The 24,153-nt window shown below is 40.8% G+C and overlaps 2 protein-coding genes across 30 annotated transcripts in view; one reads left to right on the forward strand and one right to left on the reverse strand.

Moving 5' to 3' along the window:
- The first annotated feature begins 1,009 nt into the window (after nt 1–1,009).
- Nucleotides 1,010–12,307, forward strand: LOC110071826 (retinol dehydrogenase 10). 3 transcript variants are annotated; one of them, XM_072996873.2, is made up of 6 exons: nt 1,010–2,152; nt 6,009–6,107; nt 8,536–8,681; nt 9,918–10,049; nt 10,967–11,023; nt 11,539–12,307. In XM_072996873.2, exons 1-6 carry the CDS (start codon nt 1,694–1,696, stop codon nt 11,642–11,644), a joined length of 999 nt encoding a protein of 332 aa, XP_072852974.1. In that variant the 5' UTR covers nt 1,010–1,693; the 3' UTR covers nt 11,645–12,307. The 3 variants fall into 3 exon arrangements, with proteins under 3 accessions (XP_072852974.1, XP_020635210.2, XP_072852975.1); XM_072996874.2 differs by having other exon boundaries at nt 1,227–1,981; XM_020779551.3 differs by lacking the exon at nt 10,967–11,023.
- A 435-nt stretch (nt 12,308–12,742) lies between these two features.
- The window catches only part of STAU1 (staufen double-stranded RNA binding protein 1), a 44,865-nt gene continuing 33,454 nt past the window's right edge, over nt 12,743–24,153 (reverse strand). For 19 of the 27 annotated variants that reach the window (XM_020779478.3, XM_020779476.3, XM_020779473.3 and 16 more), the window contains 7 exons: nt 23,016–23,159; nt 21,011–21,157; nt 19,702–19,774; nt 17,881–18,197; nt 15,852–15,974; nt 14,228–14,313; nt 12,743–13,735 (listed from right to left, as the gene is read on the reverse strand). In XM_020779478.3, the coding sequence (XP_020635137.1) occupies nt 13,648–13,735; nt 14,228–14,313; nt 15,852–15,974; nt 17,881–18,197; nt 19,702–19,774; nt 21,011–21,157; nt 23,016–23,159 (978 nt within the window). In that variant the 3' untranslated portion in view covers nt 12,743–13,647. The remainder of the gene's footprint in view (nt 13,736–14,227; nt 14,314–15,851; nt 15,975–17,880; nt 18,198–19,701; nt 19,775–21,010; nt 21,158–23,015; nt 23,160–24,153) is intronic. The other 8 variants (XM_078392659.1, XM_078392655.1, XM_020779474.3 and 5 more) reach the window with 1 other exon arrangement.

Here is a 24,153-nt window from a genome sequence, read left to right on the forward strand (position 1 = left end):
TCACCGGCACTTCCTTGATGAGAACACGTTGACTGCCAGGGCGCCGCTGGTCTCTTAGGCGAACTGAAATCGTCAGTAGGGTCTTAGCCCTTGCCAACCCTATAGCCCATGCTCCAGTCGCACCATCAAAACAATGTACAGTTGGGAGGGCATTTCATGGTTTCTGCTAAAGATCTGATCTGCTCAAGCTATTGTTGATCACCACTCCAGTCCCAAATAAATCTGAACTGATTTTTTTTGTCTTATGGTAAATGAGAAGGCTGACCTGGTTTGTATAACTGCAGCCTGGTTGGGCTTGGGAATGGTGTTACCCTTTCCTAGCTATGCACCACCCCCAAGATAATTCCTTCCACCATTTTAGTTGCTCAGAGGGGCAGGGAGGGGGTGTTGCCATTGTCTATAGGAAATCTGTTAATGTCACCAGGCTCTCTGCTGATATGAGCCCAGGCTCCAATGCATTTGTCCCATGGTCCAGTGGTCCAGATAGATGGGGTACATATCAAATAAATAAATAAATAAATAAATAAATAAATAAATACATACATACATACATACATACATACATACATACATACATACATACATACATACATACATACATACATACATACATACATACATACATAATTAATAATGTTGATCCAGTGGGACAGAGTGTGAATCACATTAATGTACTGTATACCCCATGACCCAGCACTCTCCCTTATCAGGTTTGATGGGCATACTTTCTGGTGCACTGTTGAGGTGCCCCAGACTTTTATTTCTGGGGGACTCAAAACATCCATGCAAAAGACACATGTTGCTGGGATGACCTTGGGAGTTCATGGACTCCATGCCATCCATGGGCCTGTCCCAACATGTCATGTGGCAGGACACATGTTGAGCATGGTGTTCACGTTGGCAGAGGGAAGATGATCTGAAGGTGGTAAACCTTGAGCCTTCTACCTTGTCATAGTTTGTCATTACAAAGCTTTATACTTTGTACAACTGTGTCCCTCTGTGAGGTGGATGGATGTTTTAGAATGGTCTATCTCCAAAATCTGATGGATCCAAATGGTTTCCAGAATGTCCTTGGAGGTTTTCTAGGTGATGTGGCTGGTGCTCCAGTTGAAGTAGAGGTCACCACTTGTACTCAGAGGAGACCAAGGCAGTGGGCATAATCAAGATACCCTCTCTAGGGTGCAGAGCTTGATCCTCAGCATTGTTTATGGAGGAATTGAGGGTGATGAAGCAAAGATAGAGGAAAGTTCTCTCAGAATGCAATCTGGCTGCAGTTAGGGAGATGTTCGACAAAGACTGCCATTTACTTAAGGCTACAAAAAGAGGCTGTAATACCAAATTGATTAATGTAGCCTCTAACCAACAAGTTATTTCAAGTTGTGCACAGCCTTACAAATGCTGGACAGATGTAGACACTACCAAGTGTAGTATTCTGGCTACTGCAATAACCTCTGTTTCTTTTCATGAAACAGAATTATTGCAGTAATACATACCAGCCAATAGCTGGAGAATTACTAAGTAACAGCTCCATTGTTGCCCAGATTCTACCTGCTTATTGGTAGCACTTGCTGTAATCTCTTACATCTCATTTTACTCAGAAGGATAGACTTCCCTCTTGGTTTGCTTTTCCTGGGCACTTTCCAGTTAACTATAAAGCTTGCAATGGTTATGATAGTCTTCCCAAAGACCTGAGATGATGGCCGTAGTTGTAGACTTTTTTATACTCACTGTTCAAGTATTTGGACACATCCTCCATGCCTTGATTCAGTGGGTGAAGAAGCCCAGAGAAAAACTGGTCAGAAACAACATCTGCTTGATCACAGGCGCTGCTAGTGCAAATGGAATTGGTCGGCTTTTTGCACTGGAATTTGCCCGACGGGGAGCTATACTCGTCTTGTGGGATGTAGATGCCGAGGGCAATGAAAGCACAGCTCAGGAGGTGCGCAAGCTGGGAGCCAAGGCTTACACTTACACCTGTGATGTGAGCCGGAAAGAAGTGGTCTATGGTGCTGCTGATTGTGTGAGAAGGGAGGTGGGTCATGTCTCCATTTTGGTCAACAATGCTGGCATTGTAAGTGGAAAATCCATCTTACAGTGCCCTGATGAACAGCTGGAAAGAACTATGAGGACCAATTGTCACGCTCACTTTTGGGTAAGTACCACTCTGTGCCACACTCATTGCTGGCTTTATGTTCCCAGTGAACAGAAAGTTGAATTTGGAACCTGCAAATCAAATAGCCAATTTCAGGCATGCAGGGCTGGCTTAATCATAAACTGTGCTACCACCTGGAATACCAGCATTCTGGCCCTACTGGAGTTAGTGAGGTAAAATGGTTTGAGAGAAAAAGCAGCTGTTTGCACTGTTGAAAGAAGTAAGCAGAACCGGCTTAGAAAATATTCAGCTGGAATTAACTCCTTTGGCAGAGAATTTTTGGAATGTATAGATGGAAGGCCATAGGGTGTAGAGTAGGAGGACTGGAATGGGATCTGGGAGATCCATTTTCAAGTCCCCGTAGGACTGTGAAGCTCTCCAGACAATCATGAACCTGTCACTCTGCCTGGCCTGCCTCACAGGGTTTTTACGGGGAGGAAGAAACCTGTGAATCCTACCTTGGCCTCCTGGCAGAATAGGTGATACATCAGTGTAAGTAATTTAAAAAAAAAGCTCTGTGAATGATTGTGGTTGGGAAGATAGGGTCGGTACTTGCAACAGATTATGGTGTAACAATATGTTATCATTTTCATTTTTATACTCTCTATACTTATTGTGATGCTGTAACATCACTCTTCTATCAAAACATGCAAAACAACAAATAATTATGACTGATATTTGTTATTGTTTAGTCATTAAATCGTGTTCGATTCTTCGTGACCCCATGGACCAGAGCACGCCAGGCCCTCCTGTCTTCCACTGCCTCCTGGAGTTGCGTCAAATTCATGTTGGTAGCTTCAATGACACTGTCTAACCATCTTGTCCTCTGTCGTCCACTTCTCCTCTTGCCTTCACACTTTCCCAGCATCAGGGTCTTTTCCAGGAAGTCGTCTCTTCTCATGAGATGGCCAAAGTATTGAAGCTTCAGCTTCAGGATCTGTCCTTCCAGTGAGCACTCAGGGTTGAGGGTACAAGAAAAATATACACCTGAATAATGCCAAAAATCTATGTATATCTGTTGCTGTTGCTATTGTTATTCAGAAGTAAGTCTTGAATTCAGTTGGATTTATTATTCCCAAGCAGGCACAAAACTGTATTTTCAAATATACTTTTAAAAAGTTAATCTTAAAATAACGTCTTAAAGTCCATTTATGGTAATTTAAAAGAGCAGCAACCACACGCCATCTTCAGTACCAGCATCATACAGATACTTGTGGGCAAAGGAGGAACTGAGTCTCATGTGCCCACTGATAGGTGAGAAGTAAAGAGACCAAGCAAGTTTCCCTTTGAAAGTTGTTCCACTCTTACTACCTTGGTGGAGAGGGTCCTGCAGCTGATTCTTTAGATCAGGATAGCAACTGTGATCTTCCAGATAGCTCTGAGCTGCAGCCGCCATCAGCACCGTTGGTCTTGTTATGTGTCGTCAAGTTGGAATTGACTTATAGTGACCTCAGTGAGGCTTTCAAGATTAGTGGTGTATTTGAGGGGTGGTTTTTAGCAGTTTCTATGGCTCAGCAGGGAATCAAACCCTGGTCTCCAGACTCCTAATCCATAACTCCGTCTGCTTTACCACACTGGGTACCCCATCAGCACTAGCAGCTAATAAAGGGTTATGGAAGGTGCAGTCTAAAAATCTAGAAGTTTGCTCTCTGTGCAATTCTAGTTTAGATCCTTGTGTCCTAGGAGTTTTGAGAGCTTTAAAACAAAGACCAGCAGCTTCATCCCTAGACTAATTAATATGTGTACTTGGAACTACTCGACTCAATGGAACATCATTGTGTCCAAGCAACACTGTTCCTTTCTTATTACCCAACATCAAATCTTTATTTATTTACATTCCCACCCTACTTTCCATCCAGTTTGCTCAGTGTGATATACATGGCTCCCTGTGAGGAAGGTCAGGAACACAGGCAAAGTGATTGGCTGAAGGTCACCTTATGAGTTCTCACCCTCTGGAGACTCAGACATAGATTTCCCAAGTTGCCTGGTGAGCTTCATAGCCAAGGGGGACTGAACCCAGATCTTCCATATACTGTACTAACCATTAAGACAAACTGGCCGTAGGGTAATACAACTACATCCAGTCAATTTTAAAGAACTTTCCACAGCAAATCTGTTTTAAAGTACCCTTCCCTTGTGTTTTTGGCTCTCTCTTACAACATTTGTTTGAAATAATTAATTGAAGTAACCTTTACAAATGGTTTCTCCTTGCTTTGCCCAGACAGCTTAGCAGAGTTATTCATAAAGCTTGAGTACACAAAGGAGTTGTACAAAATGCTGCATCCTGGAACTGTCCAATTAGGTTCTGCTTCAGATTAATGTTCCTCCTCCAGTGTGAATGGAACCTTTTGCGGCAGCTAATGCTGGAAAGCCGCTTATCAACCAGGTCTTGCAAAACATGGGCTGGCTCTCATTAATCCTACCTTGCGACCCTGAAGAGATGAAAAGACAATCAAATGGAGGGCAATTTTAAGAGCATTAAAATGAGAACTAATCTTGTTACACTCTTTATCCTTGTCATATGTACCATTAAAATTAAACCTTTCCAAGGGAACTTTAAATAGGCATTAGGTTTCTCATGACTGCAGGACCAGAGAGTACACTGGGAAATATATGGATGAAAGCAAGATGGTCTACCTTTTCACTCATGATATTTTAACATCCTTGTGAAGCTGCTGGGAGAGATAATTCAGAGATATGGGTGAGAGGACTGTCAATATGCAGATTGTACCCGGCTCTCTTACTGCCATTGTTAGATGCCAGGGAAGAGAATGGAAGTTCTTACAGCAGAATTTGATTTCAATTTTCTAGAAGTCAATGAGTCATAGAATGATGGAGTTGGAAGGGGCCTATAAGGCCATCAAATCCAACCCCCTGCTCAGTGCAGGAATCGAAATCAAAGTATATCTGACCAATGGTTCCCCAATGTTCTCTTTTGTCATACAATGTCTCTTCTGTTCTTGGCTCCTCATCTTTGGCAGATATTTTGTACTTCAACTCCCAAAAGCCCCAGCCAATGTGGCCAATGATAAGGGATTTGAGGAGTTGAAGTCCAAACTTTTGGAAGGGCCAAGTACTGAGAACTACCGTTTGACTTAATTGCTACATAATATATCTAAAAAGCGGGGTTGTCACCTTGGGCATTCCTAGGTGTCAGAGGCGGTATGTCAAACTATCATGTCTTGGCACCCGCAATTTGTTATATGCTGTCAAGTCACCATCAACACAGGGTGACCCTCTAATAGAATTAACAGCCTTGCTCAGCAAACTTGAGGCCATGGCTTTCTTTATCAAGTCATTTTTTTTTCATATTTGGTCTTCCTCTTCTATCGCCTTCAACTTGCAATACGAGTGTAATAATAAAGAACTTTGTAACAAAGAGAGGTGTAATGTAACATTGAGAAGGTGCAAAACTTTGTCCCTCCAGAAATGCATTGCTTGAGCTGTTTTTGCACAATCACCATGCAGACCAAGTCTGTTGTTTACATCAAAACAAAAGGAGGCAAATTTGCAACTTGCTGAGCACTGAGACACCCCAAGGGATAATCAAATGTTCTTTGCTTCTTAGGACAGCTCTGCTTCAAATCACAAAGCCATCATTTTCCCTGTTTCTGCCTTCTGTCCCTGACACTGTATCCAGACCAAACAGTCCCAAGGCATCCTCATATTTATCATGAACACCTGGAGGAAAAGACCCTTTGTGAGAACCATTGAGCTCTGAAAAGTTGATTTGTGGGACGACAGCTCTCAGAATCTCACCGCCACCAGGGCCAAAAAGCAGCGGAGTCAGCTTTGGAAAATTGTCTTTGCTGTTTTTTGTTATAAAATATCTAACGTATTTTGATTTATTTTGCAGACTGTCAAGGCTTTCCTTCCACAAATGATTAAGAGAGGACACGGGCACATTGTGACAATTGCTGGATCACTTGGACTTTTTGCAACAGGTTATCTGGAGGTGAGTAATTCACAGGGCCTAGAAATGTTAAAAAACAAATAGCTACAATTATAGTACCAACATGCTACAGTACAGAGCTGGGAAGCAACAGATTAGAAACAGTCTGCTTTTTAGGGGCGACTTTCAAAGTGAGTAGATTTCTAAATTGCATGTTATGGAATTTTTACAGACATTATGACAGGAGTTTTTCAAGAGTTACGCTATTCAATTACAAAATTCTAAGTCAGTCTGCCTCCTGCAAAAGAGAATGAAAAGTAATTAACAAGTAATGAGTAACACGAATAAACAAGGCACTTTCCAAACACTGATGAGTAATGGAGATGCATTTACTTTTAAAAGTGACTTTTCTAACTGGTTTAGTGAAACACCTAAAAAATAGTTGCTTGTTATTATAGTTACAATGAACAGAATTCTACTGGTGTTCAGCTAAAGTTGGCATAACTTGCCACAATTAACTGTGCCTAATAGATGAAGTGCTGGGTGCATCTTGGTTGCACATTTGGGTGTGTGACTCAGCATGTGACCAAAAAGCACCCAGACACTTTGTCAATTAGCTGCAGCAAGTTTTGCAAACCCTTATGTGAACACTGATAGGATTCAGGCCATAAAGTAACTCTTTAGTTTCCTCTGTCTCACAGGTAACTAAAATAGTTACTTTTTCATACTGTAAAAGAAGTGATACAAAACACACTTCATTTATGGTCATCTTGTCACCTCAAAAGCCACAACAGGACATAAAATAACAGAATAAGCCAGCATTTGAAGTATTGGTATGGTTTCTTGTTATGTTACAGTTATCACATAATGTAATTATAATAGCTTATATATTGGGAAAAGGAACTAATTTCAAGTAATGGTTTATTCCAGTGTGTTAGTTGCATTACTTTCCTATGTAGTATCCTCTTTATAGTGTATGGATGGGGTTGGAAAATAATTTCACTTGTGTGCCCAAGTTCTGCTGAATTATACAGTTTGTTAAGGTCAGAATCCTATTCACCTATGGGGTCACATAATGGCAATTGTGCAATCATTTCCCTCTGTCTTTCAGGCCATCTTCCATGTGACTGGTTTCACACCCTTTGAGAAATCAGGATTTACACCCAGTTGCATCACGACTCATGAGATGGACGGCCTCCAATAGCCATGCTTATGTGCACAGTTTAGCTCAGCTGGATTTTGCCCAGGAGATCTTTGCAATAAGATAACTAACCTTTCTGAAGCAGTCCTTTTGTTACAAAGGTCTCCATCTATTCACTCCAAATCAATCTAAGGTTTCAGTGGGAGAGACTGCGGTCTATGCCAATGGTTCCCAATTTTGGTAACCCAAGTGTTCTTGGTCTGTAACTCCTAGAAATCCTGACCAGCACAGCTGGTGGTAAAGGCTTCTGGGAGCTACAGTCCAAGAACACCTGAGTTTTCCAAGGTTGGGTCTATGCTCATGACAACCAACCTTGGAATGTTTATCTAGGCTTATACAAAGACGCTTCTAAAAAAACATCATATTGTATTGTTACCAAGAAAGAGAACCCAGGATAAGGCTATGTAGATTAGGATGCATGACTATGTAACTGGAAGATTGCACTTGGTGAGAAAATTAAGGTAACTCTGTTAGCTCCCCTTGACCAGCTTAGCAAGGCTTCTAACAGGTGTTCATCCCAGGCCCTGTGAGGTGCAGAGGTCCTTCTTCATGGAAGCAGGTAAAGGTAAAGGTTCCCCTTGACGTTTTTAGTCCAGTTGTGTCCGACTCTAGAGGGCAGCACTCATCCCGTTTTCAAGCCGTAGAGCCAGTGCTTGTCCGAAGACAGTTTCCGTTGCCACGTGGCCAGCGTGACTAGGGAATGCCGTTTTACGTTCCCACCGAGGCGGTACCTATTTATCTACTCGCATTTGCATGCTTTCAAACTGCTAGGTTGGCGAGGAGCTGGGACAAAGCGACGGGAGCAGATCATGAGTCAAATGTTTCCTACATCTCCTGCACAACCACCAGTGTTCTTGTCTTTCTTCCTGAGCGGTGACCTTCAACAGGATGGAATGATTAAAAAGTCACTTTAGCCCTGAAGTCCTACAACTTCTAACCTTATAAGTCCCTTGCAAGTAGCCTTCAAGGGTATATGTAGTAGTATCATTTCTTCCCATATGGATCAGAAGGAAAGAGTCTGTGAACCTGATGATCATTGGCAAGCTTTCTGTCATGTTCTGGATATTTGTTTCAGGGAGGCAACACACCTCCCAAGACATCCTGTGAGGTCTGCAAGGGGCTGCCTCCATCCCCGTCAGTAGAGAGTCTTCTACTACCACCACAAGTCTCCTCCTTCTTTGGCTTAAATTCAGGGAAACATTGCCCTCAGTGAAATTAAACATTTGAAGTTGTTTGTTGAAGGCAGGAACATAATGCTTATTCATGATAAACTGCTTCATGTTTTCTCAGGATTACTGTGCTAGCCAGTTTGCTGTTGTAGGATTCCATGAAGCTCTTAGTCATGAACTGAAAGTCAAGAGGATTGACAGTGTGAAGACCACTCTTGTGTGTCCTTACTTCATTGACACTGGCATGTTTCATGGCTGTGGGATCAGGTAACAACCAACACCTTGCTCCTATGGGTTAGGTCCCACTCTATACAGATCTGCCAGTTTGGTCCTGGACTTAAAGAGCTGGCCCACTAAGTGGAATCTTGTCAGGCTTTTTCAACAAGGGTGCTGCCTCTGTTAGAAGAACAGCACATCCTCAAATTCCGCTCTGCACAAATGTTGGGGCGAGGGCATGGTGACAGCATGTCACCATGTAGACAGCATGAAGTCACATAAGTAGACTTCAAAATGGCTTTGCCTCTTGAAGAAGACAGAACAAAAAGAGAAGTAAACAGAGAAATGTCCACTCATTTAACTTGAACTGCTTCTGTTGATCACTGATCCTCAGCTGCTTAATGTTTCAAAGGAGAGTGCTATTTCTAGCTATCGTGATATCCTGAACTCACCTTGTACAGAACAGAATCAGGAGCTCCATATTTAGACTTCTTCCTAACAATTCTATTCTGGTTCAGCAGTTCGTACACTTGTGCAATTATTCAGTGTCTAGCTCATCTGTAGAAATTGCTGCAAAGTGTTAAGGTGGAACATTGTGATTGAAGACAGTGGTTCATTAAGATGAAAGAGTGAAATACGGAAAGGTTATGGCATCTTTAATCAATGGTCTATGGCTTTGCCTCTTACTGCAATGAAAGTCACCCCATGGCAGCAAGAAAAATGCCCATATGCAGTTGCTCATTTGATTCCTCTAGGAAATTACCTTACATCAGTACATACTATATCTCTCTCTAGCACGGGATGGTCAACATGCACCTCCAAGTATCCCACACACACATTTAAAACAATTTTTTGGAAATATTACAGTATTTGGCTTATAAGTTCCCTTGTGCCCTCTTTGTTTTCAGGGTCCCCCAGCACCAAATATTTTTAATTTTCAAAAATTTGGTCACTCAAGGGCACAGTGGGGCATTTTTAGTTGTAAAATTTTGCAAGGCAAAACGTTTTCATGGGGAGGTGGGTTGTGGTAATGAATGTGGCCATTTAAGGTCTCAGGGATGGGTGTGTGTGGCCTCAAAACCTGTAGTGATTGCCCAGCCTGATCTAACATAATACAGTATTTATTTGATGTAAAAATATATCAGTTTTTACCACTGTGACTGAGTTGGCAAAGGAAAATGCTAGGAAGGGCTGCAAAAATAGGGTCTTCTGTGTGTATTTGTTTGCTGTGGAAAATAAGTTATATACTACTTCATTTCCCCCTCAACACATTATTTTTGATTCTAGACAAGAATTGGAAGGCCTACTTTCTCCTCTAAAGCCAGACCATTTTGTGAAAACAGCAGTGCAAGGAATACTTCGTAATCAGCACATGATTTGTATACCCAGAGTGATATATTTTGTAGCCATTTCAAAAAAGTAAGTTCAGATAGCTGTGTATGTGTGGTTCTTTTTTCCTCCCCTTCCTGTCCTCCAATAAAACCTTTGGCAGGGAGAACCTGCATGAAAAAGGTGAAGATAAACTAGTACATATATGTAACAGAAATGAAGCCTTTCTTAAAGCAGGTTGATAGGTTGAAATCTACAGTGACTTCTAATAGAAAGGATCCACATTTATCTTTTTAATGAGAATTAACTTTTCAGGTGTACTTTCAACAGACAGACAAGGTAAACCTCTTTGATAGGAGCCCACCTAGGCTTGACTGGCCTCTTGCCATGGTGACAGCCTCCATTGCTAGCTCTGGAACAGCAACAACATGAAGATCCAATAAGCCATTATGAAACAGAGAGGAGTGACATTTTGAGGTGGGATGGAAACAGGGCTGTAGACAGACCATTCATGCTTTAAGCAAAAGGTGTATTGATCAGAGCATGGAAGTTTTATTTTCAATGACAGCACTCAAGAGTTCTCCAGTGATGCAGGCTGGGGAAATCTGTCATTCAAAATTTCTTTTCCAGGCTTTGTGAATGCCCCTTTTCCTGATGCTACTACTAGGCATGTGCATGGTGAAAACTCTTGTGTTTGATTTGTTTTGGGTTTTTTTTGGGGTGGGTGGGCTTTTTCATTTTTATGTACTTCCCCTTTTGTTAACAATAATCTCAGACCTTAGAACTGCAGAGCTGGAAAGGATCATCCACGTCCAGCCTGTCAAGGAGGCACAGGGGAAAGTGAGCTCCCAACGTCTGGCTGCACAGCTTGATACTAAACCACTGAACTATCCAGCAGTAAAACACAAAAAAAGCCTGGCTATTTTGGGTTCTTTTGTTCTGTTTTCCCACTTGTTTTCCTTTAGGCATTTGTCCAAAATGGTCCTTAAGATAACTTTTTTTTACAGTTTTACAAATGCTGGAACAGAAAATCTTTGCAGACTCTTACACAGGCAACAAGCAAGGTAAAAGAGAAAAAGAGTTAGAGGAATAAAAGGCAATTCCTCTGCTCCTCCCTAGGCTTCCCAGTTTTTTCACCATGCATATTCCTAGCAGACAGCAGTCTTGCATAGAAAGAGTAACTCTCTTCCTCACTGTGTTCCAACCAATCCAGGCCCCTTTTCAGCTTCAAAATTCCTGCTCCCCCTCCAAACATTCTGATTGGTTGTTGACAGCAGCCCTTGCAATGATACTGGCTGAGGAATTTCCCTGGCAATTTTTATAGACAAGGGGTAAATGAAAAGTTTAACAAAACAGTGCAATTCAAAAGAATATAAGACTGTTATGTATCCCTTTTTGGTTAAATAAATCCTTCATATTTAAGTAGTTCTCTTTTGGGAATCTATGAAATAATCTGAAAGCAAAAGGAAGAACATAATTGCATTTTTCTATCTTTAAATGAAAGTCCCAATCCTAATTATTGTATAAAGTTAAATAATATGGTGCTTTTTTTAAAAAAATGCTCTTCCTCCTTGTTTAGCCTCCTGCCATGGGATGTTCAAGTTCTCATTCAAAACTTCCTAGGACTGGACAAGTGTATTCCACAAAAAGCAACCTATCATCATTCAGCAGCAAGAAGATGCTAATGTTACCTTTTTACAGAACATGTGGAGCAAAACATCTAAAAAAATTCTAGTTCTAACCCAAGAAAAAAGAACAGCTGGATAAAATCCAAGTTGGCAGGATGCGGTACACATATAGGCCTTTTCTGATTTTGCTTGAACGGGTTTGCCTGCGATGCATCTTTGAGAGCCTTGCCGGTCCAAAAGTATGGTGGGAAATTCCTTTCAGCATCTATACATATTACGAGACTTCTAGGAATCTAGAATGGTGATGCTACGTCGTATAGAATAACAATAAAATAATATAGGTGAGAAAAATTACTATCTACATTATATGTTATTCTTATTAGGGAGTGTTATGTTTGATCATTGTATTATACCTGTCATTGCCCAGTTCTTCCCGAAAAGCTGGTTTGCCCATTTTCCTACTGTATACTTCATAAAAGAGGACTGTAGCTTCTTATCACCAAGGAGATAATTGAATTCAGCTGAATTGATGCCAGCACTGCAAGTGACCTGGTATAATGGATTAGATGTACATATTGTGCACTGTATTTCTTCCACTGATAATGACTGCTTTCCAGATGGCCACTTTAACTGGCGGAGGTGGGGGGATGCTGGCACAACAAGCAGCAATAGGTATTATTTTATCTACCTTCTTCAGAACTGCCACGTAGGAATTATTTTATCTGCCTTCTTCGGAACTGCCTTGTTTTAAATAGTCATAAATAGTCACTGAGTGAAGGAGCAATTCAGAAATCCATTAAACAACAGGAAGGAGGATTCAACATATAGTTGCTAGGCTTGATTTGAGTACTTGAACTGACAGCAGATCCCATCAGCTGATTTCCCCACAAAGCACCCGCCAATGTTCTTCCTGCACCCAACTCTGGACTCTGTCCCATGCAATTCTTCTCTAGAAGTTGTTTCCCAGCCTCTTAATGGATCACTTTTACTTTAGCACAGGCATGTAGCTGCTAAGCTGTTATGTTGCCCATCCTAATACAGAGAATTTTCTGCAGTGAACCATAATCTGATATATTATGTCTTTTTGCTAAAATTAGCACACATGAGTTTTAAAAATCTCTTGTGATATTGCCATTTAAAAATAAAAACATCATATTTTTAGGATTTAATATTTATTGGACACTCACTATTTTACTTACATTCCATGGGGAGAAAAAATTCCAGCGTAAACAATGAACTGAAGCAGTACTTAACTTGCAAGGCTATCGTGCTTTACCTGGACCATATGCAAAAACTTTATTGCACACATCACTGTGTGCAATAAACACAACATCAAAAGCAACACAGTTTATATATAAACATAGGTAATTTTTTTCAGCCCTACATGGAGATGTAATTAAACAGTATAAAGCACTCAAGGAAAATCAATCTGCAGTTTTATATGCACTACATTGAGATCATATCCTGTATTGTAATGAGTTTGTGTGCCTTTATATACAGACACACACACACATTTTTTTAAAAACAAAGATTAGCATCCATTTAAACTTCTGCTGCATTCAGGTTCCCCACCCTCCTCCCATTCCTCAAAAATATTCTAGAATCGAAGTGATCAAATAAAGTTTAAAATTCTTAAAATGTATAATTATTTATTCAACCGTTTGATCATCAGGCTACGTTTGCCTGACTGACTTGGTAGGCACACAATTTGTTTCCAGTGAAATTTTTACAATTTCAGTAAAAACAAAAAGATTGAACACATACATGGATATGATCTTTCCAAGTTAGTTCATAGGTAAGTGTGTCAGACAACAAAGTTTCTAAACTGTGCTATAATTCTAGGTACAATTAAGAAACTTTTTGAAATGAAAAATTTATAGTGTCATTCAAAACAATGCAATGAAACTAAAAATTTTATCACTGTTTGAAAAGCAACGGTTATGATTTAGACACTACAGTGGGTTCTGACAACTGTAGCGCTCTAAAACAGTTAGGTTACATTAATTAGGAAGCATTTGATTTTCTCTGGTGCTTTCAGGTTTGGGTCCAGTCAAGCCTTTTTAGGCAGTGGTGTCCAGTGTTTGTCCCAAAGTGTTTGAGCTAGCCGGTTTGAGGAGAGGATCACTTTCCATTTCTTGCTTCACACATCTAAAAAAAAAAAAAAAAGATTTTTTTCAGAAGAAAGCTATGGATTATTCAGGTTTTTCTTGGCTGTTCCAAACTCCTGTTCCTTTGAAAGAGCAAACTCCTGATGTTGTATTTATCAATTTGCTTTTAGTATGCTATCAAGCAATGCAATTAAAGACAGTTCTGGCAAGGGAAGCCTGCTGTGCTAAGGAAACAAAGCAAAGCATTTCCCGAGAATGGGATGATTAGAATGATGTTCTATTTATAGCAACACATTCATAATTTCCGATATATGAATGACAGGAGAGCTGCTTGTAAATCTCTCAAAAAGAGTCCTGGCAATGTGGACTACAAACCTATTTTCCACCAATATCAAGATAGGAAGCCTTGGTTTTTCTAATTCCCTATATAAATACATATGAGCCTAATAACAAACTGTTATTTTGTGAAACAGTCTGAATGTCATGAAGCTAGAGGTGCTTTTATCAATAAGTGGTAAAATATTTCACTCACACAGACATTGGTCCATTTCCTGTTCTTGGCATCTCTGTACTTTGTTGGTCCAACTCAGACAGCAATTTTAAGATGTTTAGTGCAGCCTAAATGAAGAAAAGAGTCTAGTTAAATTCTGCATATAACTTGGGCATATGTTGCTGCATGTTTAATGGGAACAATACTGGACAATGTAAATTGAAAATATTAAAGTGCTTGATAAAATTTTAACAAACCCCAAAGTAACAAGAGTCAAATGCAATGCATCTTGGGCTCAGCTAAATCAGATGGCACATCAAGGTCGTATGACAATACTGCTGGGCTGGGACCTCTGAGCAGCGAAATGAAGGCCTAACATGGTAAAATGGATATCCTCCAGGGAGTATCAGAACCCTTCCCACCTGCTCCAAGGTGTCCATCTGGGTGCCAGAAGCCATAGAGATTTTTCCAAATAAGTTTTGGAGATTTCATGAAAGGCAAATGGATCATTTCAAATTAACCTAATCATCCTGACCACATTTATTGTACAGTAATTCAATGCAGACATTTGAATCTCCCATACTTTTCGTGAATAAGTTAGTGTATAAGGAAAATTCTACATGAAACAAGTGCAAAACAGCAGTTTGATTCGTGCTGAGATTTCTAAAATTGCCACTCTGTTACAGTTTTTTTTCTTGTAAGATATAATAGGTTGAAACAGTTGAAAAATGAATATATGGTATCTTTCAAAATTTAAGTATCACCTGGCTCACAAGTCCTATACAACAGTGGTCCCCAACCTTTGGGGGCGGGGTGGGCGCACCCCCGCACTCACAGGTGGGTGTGTCGCACTCGTGGAGGGGCGTGTTGCGCTCGCCCACCTGCAAATGCAACACGCCCACTGCACGTGCTGGCGGCAGGTGGAGAGCCATGTCTGCAGCCCAGTTCCGGCAAGCCCACGGACCGGCACTGGGCCACGGACCAGGGGTTGGAGACCCCTGCCATACAATGTTATATATTTATATATTGAAGGGTGCTTTTGTCATAATTTACATTGATTCTCTTAACCAACAACAGAACATTTCACAAGCTGCCTTATGTTATTCAGTATTTTCCATCAGTGATTAGATTACATGTAGCCTCCCCTGGATCCAAAAAAGGGAAAATTTGGAGATTTTAATACAGACTTTCTGGTTCTTCCATTCTGAATGTATAAAGTGTCATATATTAAGAAGGTAAAGGTAAAGGTTCCCCTTGACAATTTTTGTCCAGTCGCGTCCGACTCTAGGGGGCGGCGCTCATCCCGCTCTTCAAGCCATAGAGCCAGCGTTTTGTCCGAAGACAATCTTTCCGTGGTCACATGGCCAGTGTGATTTAGACACGGAACGCTGTTTACCTTCCCACCGAGGTGGTCCCTATTTATCTACTTGCATTTGCATGCTTTCGAACCGCTAGGTTGGCGGGAGCTGGGACAGGCGACGGGTGCTCATTCCGCTGCGTGGATTCGATCTTACGACTGCCGGATCTTCTGACCCTGCAGCACAGGCTTCTGCGGTTTAGCCCACAGCGCCACCACGTCCCTTATATTAAGAAGATCTTGTGCCAATAATTAAGACCCCTATTAATTTCTATAAATCAGTTTACGTGATACTTCCAGTTCTCTTACCATATCATGGCAAGATTCAACATCCTTTCCAATTCCATGGCTGATCAGGGGTGGCTGAGAGGAACAATTTATTAGAGACACAAATTCATTCTTGTTGTTTTTGGGGAAATCTTTGTATTCAACCTGAAAGAAAAAGTTTTAATTATTTCCAAACAAGTGTCCCCAATCCACTCATTGTGGAAAGTGTCACAACCCTCTGGCAGGGCAAAAAGAAGCTCAGGTTCCCTCCCCAAAACTCTCATCAGCAATGTAATGTGGAGAAGGTTAACAACATCATTTCCCTTCACAAAGAGGCTTCTCCTATTTCTTGCCTTTCCAAAAGCAGGGTAAAGGGCTGCTTGCCCTTCTGCATATGATGGAAGATTGAGGGAGATTTAGTGACGTATTTGCCGCCGTACAAGGCGACTGGCCGTATAAGACGAACCCCCAACATTTCCACTCAAAATATAGAGTGGATGGCTCTGCTGCAGCGCCGGTGGCGGCTGCCCAGGCCTCTGCCCAGGCCCGCCCTGGAACTTCATGGCTGGCTCAAGCAGCGAGAGGGCGAGGAAGAGGGGAAGAGGCTGGGTCGGTGGTGGGAGGAGGAGGAACAGGGGAAGCGGGCGGGTGGCGGGCGAGCAAATGCCTCCATCCCGACTGCCTGCCTGCCTGCCTGCCTGCCTGCCTTCCTCCCCGGCGGCGCCCCTTCCTGGCCCAAATGAAGTGCACTCGGCGTACCAGACGACCCTCCCACTTGGAGGCATGTTTTTTGGGCCAAAAAAAGTTGTCTTGCACGCCGGCAAATACGGTATGTCTATCAATTAACACAGGGAAGTCACAAACAACAGTAAAATGGATATTACAATTAACTGTAACATATGTATACAATCTATGTACCTATACGAACCTTCCAGAAGGCTCACATCAAGGTCTGAAATCTTCGCCAGTGTTTTCCTGACTATCACAAGTAGGGTGTGTGGGTGTATACTATAGGCAGAGCTTTTCTAAAAGCAGCTCTTAAATTGGGATTCCTTCCTGGGTTCCACTGACTCTTGCTTTAAGTGAGTCAAGAGAGGATTAGCACTGTATTTCCTAGAAATTTTAGTTTGCTTGGCATTTGTTGTTGGTGTCATGGGACATCTGTTCACTAGAGCAGCCATTCTAAGCCTTTCTTTCTTTGCCATAAACACACATTATGAAATAAATACAGCTGAATCAGGATTGTATAAATTGCATAACGAACTTTATAAAGTGTTGCTGTGAAGAACTATTTCCAGTCTCTGGCCCCTTTCCAATGTGCCAGCCCTCCACCCCAAAGGCCATATAACTCTAGAACATCAAATAACACACCATACCTTTGATGCTTTAATGTTGTTTTTTTCAAAACATCACTTTAAAAGCTAAATATTTTAATGTAAGCCATCTTGTAATTCCTAGAGGTGCAAACTACCAGGTGTGTGCTGCTTGTTAGAAAGCTCGCCAACAAGTAGAAAAGTAGTGTGTCTGGAAGAAGGATATTTGTTTAACATGTAAAAGACAGCACTACTTCCAAACATGCAAAGCCGAACTTTTTAAAATAGGAGATTCATTCTAAGAGTCAGCCTTCACTTACAGTGCTGCCCAGTTGACTGCATCTTGCTCATGTAGACCAGCATACTTTGGGGAATGGAAAGACAAATAAAACAAATGCCAAGTCTGCCTGTCATATCAACCAAGGAAGAAATTCAAACACATTTCAGCTGCACAATCTTTCTCGGAAATGGGACCTTCTTGAAAGCCATACTAAAATGCTGTACAGCTGAATGATGGGGCTGAAGGTTTATAAATGGCTAAGCACACAATACACCAAAAAGAACAGCACAGGAAGAACCTTCCAGGCTACCTATACTGTAGGCCTATACTTGTTGGTAAGCTTTCTCGCTTAGGGGAGAAGTGGATGTGAATAAACTCATGCCCTTTTCCAAAATGGCTGTGGAGAACAAGTTCTCTATCTAGCAAACCAAATCCAATAAAGTGAGGCATCCAAATATTCAGTTTTTAATCAGTTTACCTGGATTCCTTGAACACTGGAAAGATAGTCCAACTGTTCAGAAGGTCTAGTGAGAGGTCCATGAGGTACATGGCCTGAGGAGCTATTTTTTAAAATGGTCTCAGCAGTAGGAGAAGTGCCGCCATATAACAACTCTCTAGCAATCATGGCCGTCACTGTAGCCTTGGCAGGATTGGGGGCTGCCCTACTGAACTCTTTGGTGTGGTGTCCTTGATTGACTCCTACAGCCTGTGCAACCTCGGGGACCATGGGAAGAATGCCAGCAGGAAGCTGCTGATGGCTGAGATAAGGCATCCTGAACTCATCCTCTTTGTTACCTAATAAAGAAACAGAAGAAGGGAGATTACTTCCTTTAACAGGCAAGCATCTGCCATATACAAATCATGACATCATCAGGCACCAAGTCTGAAATCACTTTTGAAACCAAAACTCCATTATGACCTTCTACAAAATGGAAGTGCATCTTTTGATGCTACCAGGCTTTTATTGTGAAAATGGCATTGCTGCTTTTCTCAAAGAAGTTTACAAGAAATAAGGCAAGTGCTGCAAATAACTCATTTCTGATACACATACTGACATTTCTGAATGTATTTCGTATTTTCAAACAAAATCAATATTACAACTATACCAAGATGGATAGATCAGATTTCTCCAAAGTTTAAGTTACAATACATTTCCCTTTAAAAATAAATTAGTTCCAAATGAATCCTGAAATAGGAATTTATGATACTTATGAAAGGCTGCCTTTATTATAAAGAAGCAACTGGAGGAAAAACATCTCTTATTAGTTACTGAACAGCAAGTAATTCATCGATTTACATTACAGCTTAATCCCAGAGACCCGCAAGTCAACACAGAGATTCTCTGAGACATCTCTGTGAGCTTTATAACCAATTAAATACATGACTGATCCCCCAAAGGAAGCCACAGGCTTGAGTTTACAAGAGCTGAGCAGGGCTATTAAGGACAGGACATTTTGGAGACGGTTCATTCATAGGGTTGCCATAAGTCAGAGATGACTTGATGGCACAGAACAACAACAACAATAACAGCAAATACCTTGTCTTAGATGTGAGCAATTGGGTTGGAAAAAGCAGAAATTCCAACCCATTCCTTCCCACGGGAGCAGTTCTGCCCCCCCCCCGGGGCTATGAAAATGCCATTAAAAGGTAAAGGTAAAGGTTCCCCTTGACAATTTTTGTCCAGTCGTGTCCGACTCTAGGGGGCGGCGCTCATCCCGCTCTTCAAGCCATAGAGCCAGCGTTTGTCCGAAGACAATCTTTCCGTGGTCACATGGCCAGTGTGATTTAGACACGGAACGCTGTTTTACCTTCCCACTGAGATGGTACCTATTTATCTACTTGCATTTGCATGCTTTCGAACCGCTAGGTTGGCGGGAGCTGGGACAGGCGACGGGTGCTCATTCCGTCACGTGGATTCGATCTTACGACTGCTTGGTCTTCTGACCCTGCAGCACAGGCTTCTGCGGTTTAGCCCACAGCGCCACCACGTCCCTTCATGAAAATGCCATACAAACTGTCAAAAGTTTATAAGCTATGGTAGCAAGGACAAAGAAGATCTCCAAAAAATAAGCCAAAGGAATCTTTCGTTAAGAAAATGAAGATCCTAAATACAGCTCAGCATTTTTTTAAAAAATGACCACAAATTATAATGCATTTTAGAAAGTATCGAAACAATTACTTGGAGATTTTTGATTTAAATTAACTCTTTAGAGGGCCCTATTTTTTTCACAGTTCATCAAATTAAACTCATTTATCCACTCATCTATCAAATATCAAATGAATAGTGAAGATTGCTTACTAGTAGCTGTTTCTTCAGAGCCAGGTTCAAAAAAGGTTACTTTTCTTCCATCACCTGGCTTTTTCACGGGTGTCTAGAAGAAAAAGATATTTAAAATGAATATTCTATCCATGTAAATATGGAAACCGAACAACTATTTTAGGAGTCAACATCAAAATCACTCTGTTCTGACATCATCATTCTTGCATCCAATACTAATAAATAAATCTCTAACAATTCAGGCCTACTCTGTGAGTCAGACTGATAAAACCTGCCCCGAACATAAGCCACCAGCTTTGAGAGGAAAGGTGTCTTGATATACCCTAAGGATTCTACTGAATTAAATGAACATGCATGACACTGTAACAACTTTGTAAATGGTTAATTTGCAAGAAAGGTACATTGAATCCTTCAGGCAAATGATTCAGTATTGACAACCCCACTGTCAAAAGCTGGGAAGAAACAATTAAAACCATGTAGTTCAGAAAGCGAAAAGCACTCCTTTTGGTTTTATCTCCTTCCTAAGCTAATCAAAATTACATCTCTTTCATAACTAGGTCAGAAATCTGCAGGAAATGAACTGTGTGGCTTATAAATTGAAGTCTATAGGTAAAGATAAAGGTTCCTCTTGACATTTAGTCCAGTCATGTCCGACTCTAGGGCACGGTACTCATCCCCGTTTCCAAGTCATCGAGCCATCATTTGTCCATAGACAGTTTCCATGGTCACGTGGTCAGCACGACTAGACACGGAACGGTGTTACCTTCCCACCATGGTGGTACCTATTTATCTACTCGCATTTTTACATGTTTTTGAACTGCTAGGTTGGCAGGAGCTGGGACAAGCGACGGGAGCTCACTCTGTCGTGTGGGTTTAATCTTACGACTGCTGGCCTTCTGACCTTGCAGCACAGAAGCTTCTGCGGTTTAACCCACAGCGCCACCATGTCCCCTCATTGAGGACTATACAGATGAGCTAAATCCAATCACCAGTCCAAACTAGCGCTGATCTTTTATCAGTGGAATCTACATAAACATTAACTTAAGCGCCATTCAATCAATGATAAACCCTATTAAGTAATAAATAGTGGATGTAGCCCGGTATTTCTAAAGTTCAGCACACCTCACAATAGCTTAGTGTGGAGATGGTGGTTTTCACCATCAGATCAAAAAAGTAAAGTTGTTTCAATGTTCAGTGCCAGTTTACAAGAAGCCTGTTGCTTCCACAATCACATTATCTTCATGGGAACTGCAAAGTCCAGGTGTTCTTCAACGTAATAGTCACAATTTCAACAAATATAAGTAGAAGACAAAGACTTTAAGAACTCTACCTTTTCTTCTGTTTTGAGTGCTGGCTTTGGGGGTTGTGGTTGAGGAACTTTGAAACCTAAGAGCTCTAGCATATTTTCAGCTGCATTGCGCTTTGCCACTTTCTTGTTAGTTCCCATTCCTTCTGCTGTGTGCATACCAACTTTTACCTAGAAGTAGAGAGAAGCAGGCTGTAATTTGCAGCTACATCCTTGGACAAACTAAACAGAGATGATAATTAGCACCCTAGCCATTCAATATAACCTGAAATGTAGTTGAGAAGAGACTACTGATCTCAATCCCTTTCAAATATCTCAATGCCATCCACAAAGTTTACAGCACAGAGGGCAAATTTAACTGTACTCTATTAGCTTCCTTCATGAGCATTTTATACTGAAATTCTGGGTCTTGGGAATACAGTGAATACGATTCCAAACTGAGCACAAAGTACATGCAGTTGTTTTTTTTTCCAATGAAGGACAAGATGGAAAATTGGAGGCAGAAAAATATCTAAACGTTCAATAATAGTATTGTACTATGTTGCTTATCTATGCATAGTTACTTCATTTTTAAGGAGAGCAGAACTTCTCAAGGATTCTGTGAAAAATTACCAGGTAATAGTGAAAATATGAAGATTCTTAAATTATGTTTTAGAATTAAACTTTTTTCATCCTGAACTAATGAAGATCCAATCACGACAAGAATGAGTTTGCAGACATCATTAGTAGAACTGGGTATGATGGGCATATATGGGCAAAAGAGGAACATGGGCTCACAGGACTACTTGGCGGTATTAATCTATAGGATTGAAGGGTAAGAGATGGAAACTACTTGCAGTTTATATTGACTGCTGTAATGAGTCAGGACACAAAGATGATGCATTTATATAAGACAAAAGGGAAATGCAATATTAGAGAAAACACTCTCTAATGGTACTGCCATTCATACAAATAAAAAACTGAGATAATACATTTGAACTTTGTAGTCAAACATGTACATATCAAAGAAAAGCAGGATTATTCCAAAATCTATCGATTTCTTATGTTTCAACATGAAATTTCAACCAAGAAATATTCCTCATGTCCTTGCACAATTGTCAATATAAAGTGCAGAAGGCAGACTGAAACACTGGTCCTTTTCCTGTTTTTCTAAGCAGTACATAACTCCAAAGTACAAATGACAGAGAGAAAGCAAGGAGGAAACAGCAACAATTTTTTGCACTCAATGTAAATTAGGATTATAGCCCGAGTGACACATTTTATTGTCTAATACAGGGCTGTCACAGTCACTCAACGGCTAGTATCCTGTTCATGCCAGTGTAACAAGGTTACACTGGCATAAATATACCAGGCATTACACTTGGCAACAAAGTACTGAGCCATGCACTTTTTACAATTGCTTGTGCTTCCATAGCACAACTAACTGTGCAATTCACCACATAAATGTTTAGGAGGTTGGACTTCCACCTCAGCCTCTTTGCAACTATCACAGGCACAAACTCGAACTGCACAGCAGAATTTTGTTGCTACTTAACTATAGCAATGTTTTCTTCTATGGGTCTGTCCTTAAAACAGTTAAGCATCAGCTAGTCTAGAATATGTGAGCATATCTTTCGGTTGGCTGTTACCACAGACAGCATATGAACATCACTGGTATGCTTATGGACTACATTCATTGGGCAGTTTTCAAAAATTTGAAGCCCTGAGCCTGTGGGATTTAAGGTAACAATTTTGGGCATAAATGTCACCTGAATTAAGATCAATCTTCTACTAACTGTATTTGTTTATTAGAGGCACATGAATGGTGAAAACTGCCCACCCATCGAAATTCACCAGCCCACTTTATTGTAAAAATGCCTGTATCAAACACTGAAAATATTGTCTGAAAGACTAAGCACACTGAGTACATATGAGAAAAAGCAACCTATACTGTACATACAATCAATTAAAATAAGATATACACACACTCTCTAAAGCTGAGATGACCGCACTGCACAGACTAATGGAGAAAGCTGAACCCTGCACAAACCTGCATAACAAATTCCCTACGCCTTGGCAGCCCACGTTCTGTGATGAGCATATACTCTGGTTCCTTCTCTTTTTTTGCTTGTTGTATCTGAGCCAGTCTGCTAATAGGGTTCATACCTTGGCCGTATTCAGGACTCGTCTGCAGCTTACAAAGAAAATGCAAAGTCATGTAATCATTAAGTACAATTCCAATACAGTCACATTAAATATATTAGATTTGTGGTTATTTAAACAAGAAGTCAGATCTTTGCTATTTTGTTCCCATAGAGCCTAGAGTCTATTTGGAATAACAATAGCAGAAAGTACTAATTTAATTATGCTATATTTGATTTCTACACATGGTTGAATACAGATGGAGGACTTTCAAGGCATAAAATATATTCTGGATGTTTACTATGCAACCCCTCAATGAAATGGAGATACTGTACTTAAAAGCATCTGCCTTACAGAAGTGAGCAAACTCACAAAACAGAATTCTAAATTTAGCCAGGACCCATGCTTCCTTATTGATAAAGAAACATCACTAATTTAGCATTGCAATGGATATACAGTGGGGTCTTGACTTGAGAACTTAATCCGTATTGGAAGGCAGTTCTCAAGTCAAAAAGTTCTCAGGTCAAATCTGCATTTCCCATAGGAATGCATTGAAAACCATTTGATCTGTATCTGCTCTTTTCCGTCCATAGAAATTAATGGGAAGCTGGTATTCCTCCTTCAACCACTAGAGGGGGATATTTTGTTTCTTTTTTTCTTAGGTCAAGAAAGGTTCAGGGAAGGCAGGGAAAATACAGTCCAGGCAGTACAAGTGGACCCTTGACTTACAGAATTAATCCGTATTGGAACGGTGGCTGCAAGTCAAAAAGTCTATAGGTCAAGTCTCCATTGAGCTACAGTGCATTGAAAACCGATTAATCCCGTAACAGGCCGTTTTTGTTCCATTTTGGTTTTTTTCTGGTCTGTAAGTCAAATCTCAGTCTGCAAGTCAAATCTAAATTTTGCGGCCAGAGAAGTCTGTAACTCAAAAAGTCTGTAAGTCAAGCCGTCTGTAAGTCAAGGGTCCACTGTAAACCTAAGGCCTATGTTATAACGGAGGTCTCTAATCCTTGTTTTTATCAGTGATTTCCTTCTACAAGAGATAT

This window comes from Pogona vitticeps, chromosome 4 (genome assembly GCF_051106095.1).
Source record: "Pogona vitticeps strain Pit_001003342236 chromosome 4, PviZW2.1, whole genome shotgun sequence".
Taxonomy (NCBI): Eukaryota; Metazoa; Chordata; class Lepidosauria; order Squamata; family Agamidae; genus Pogona; species Pogona vitticeps.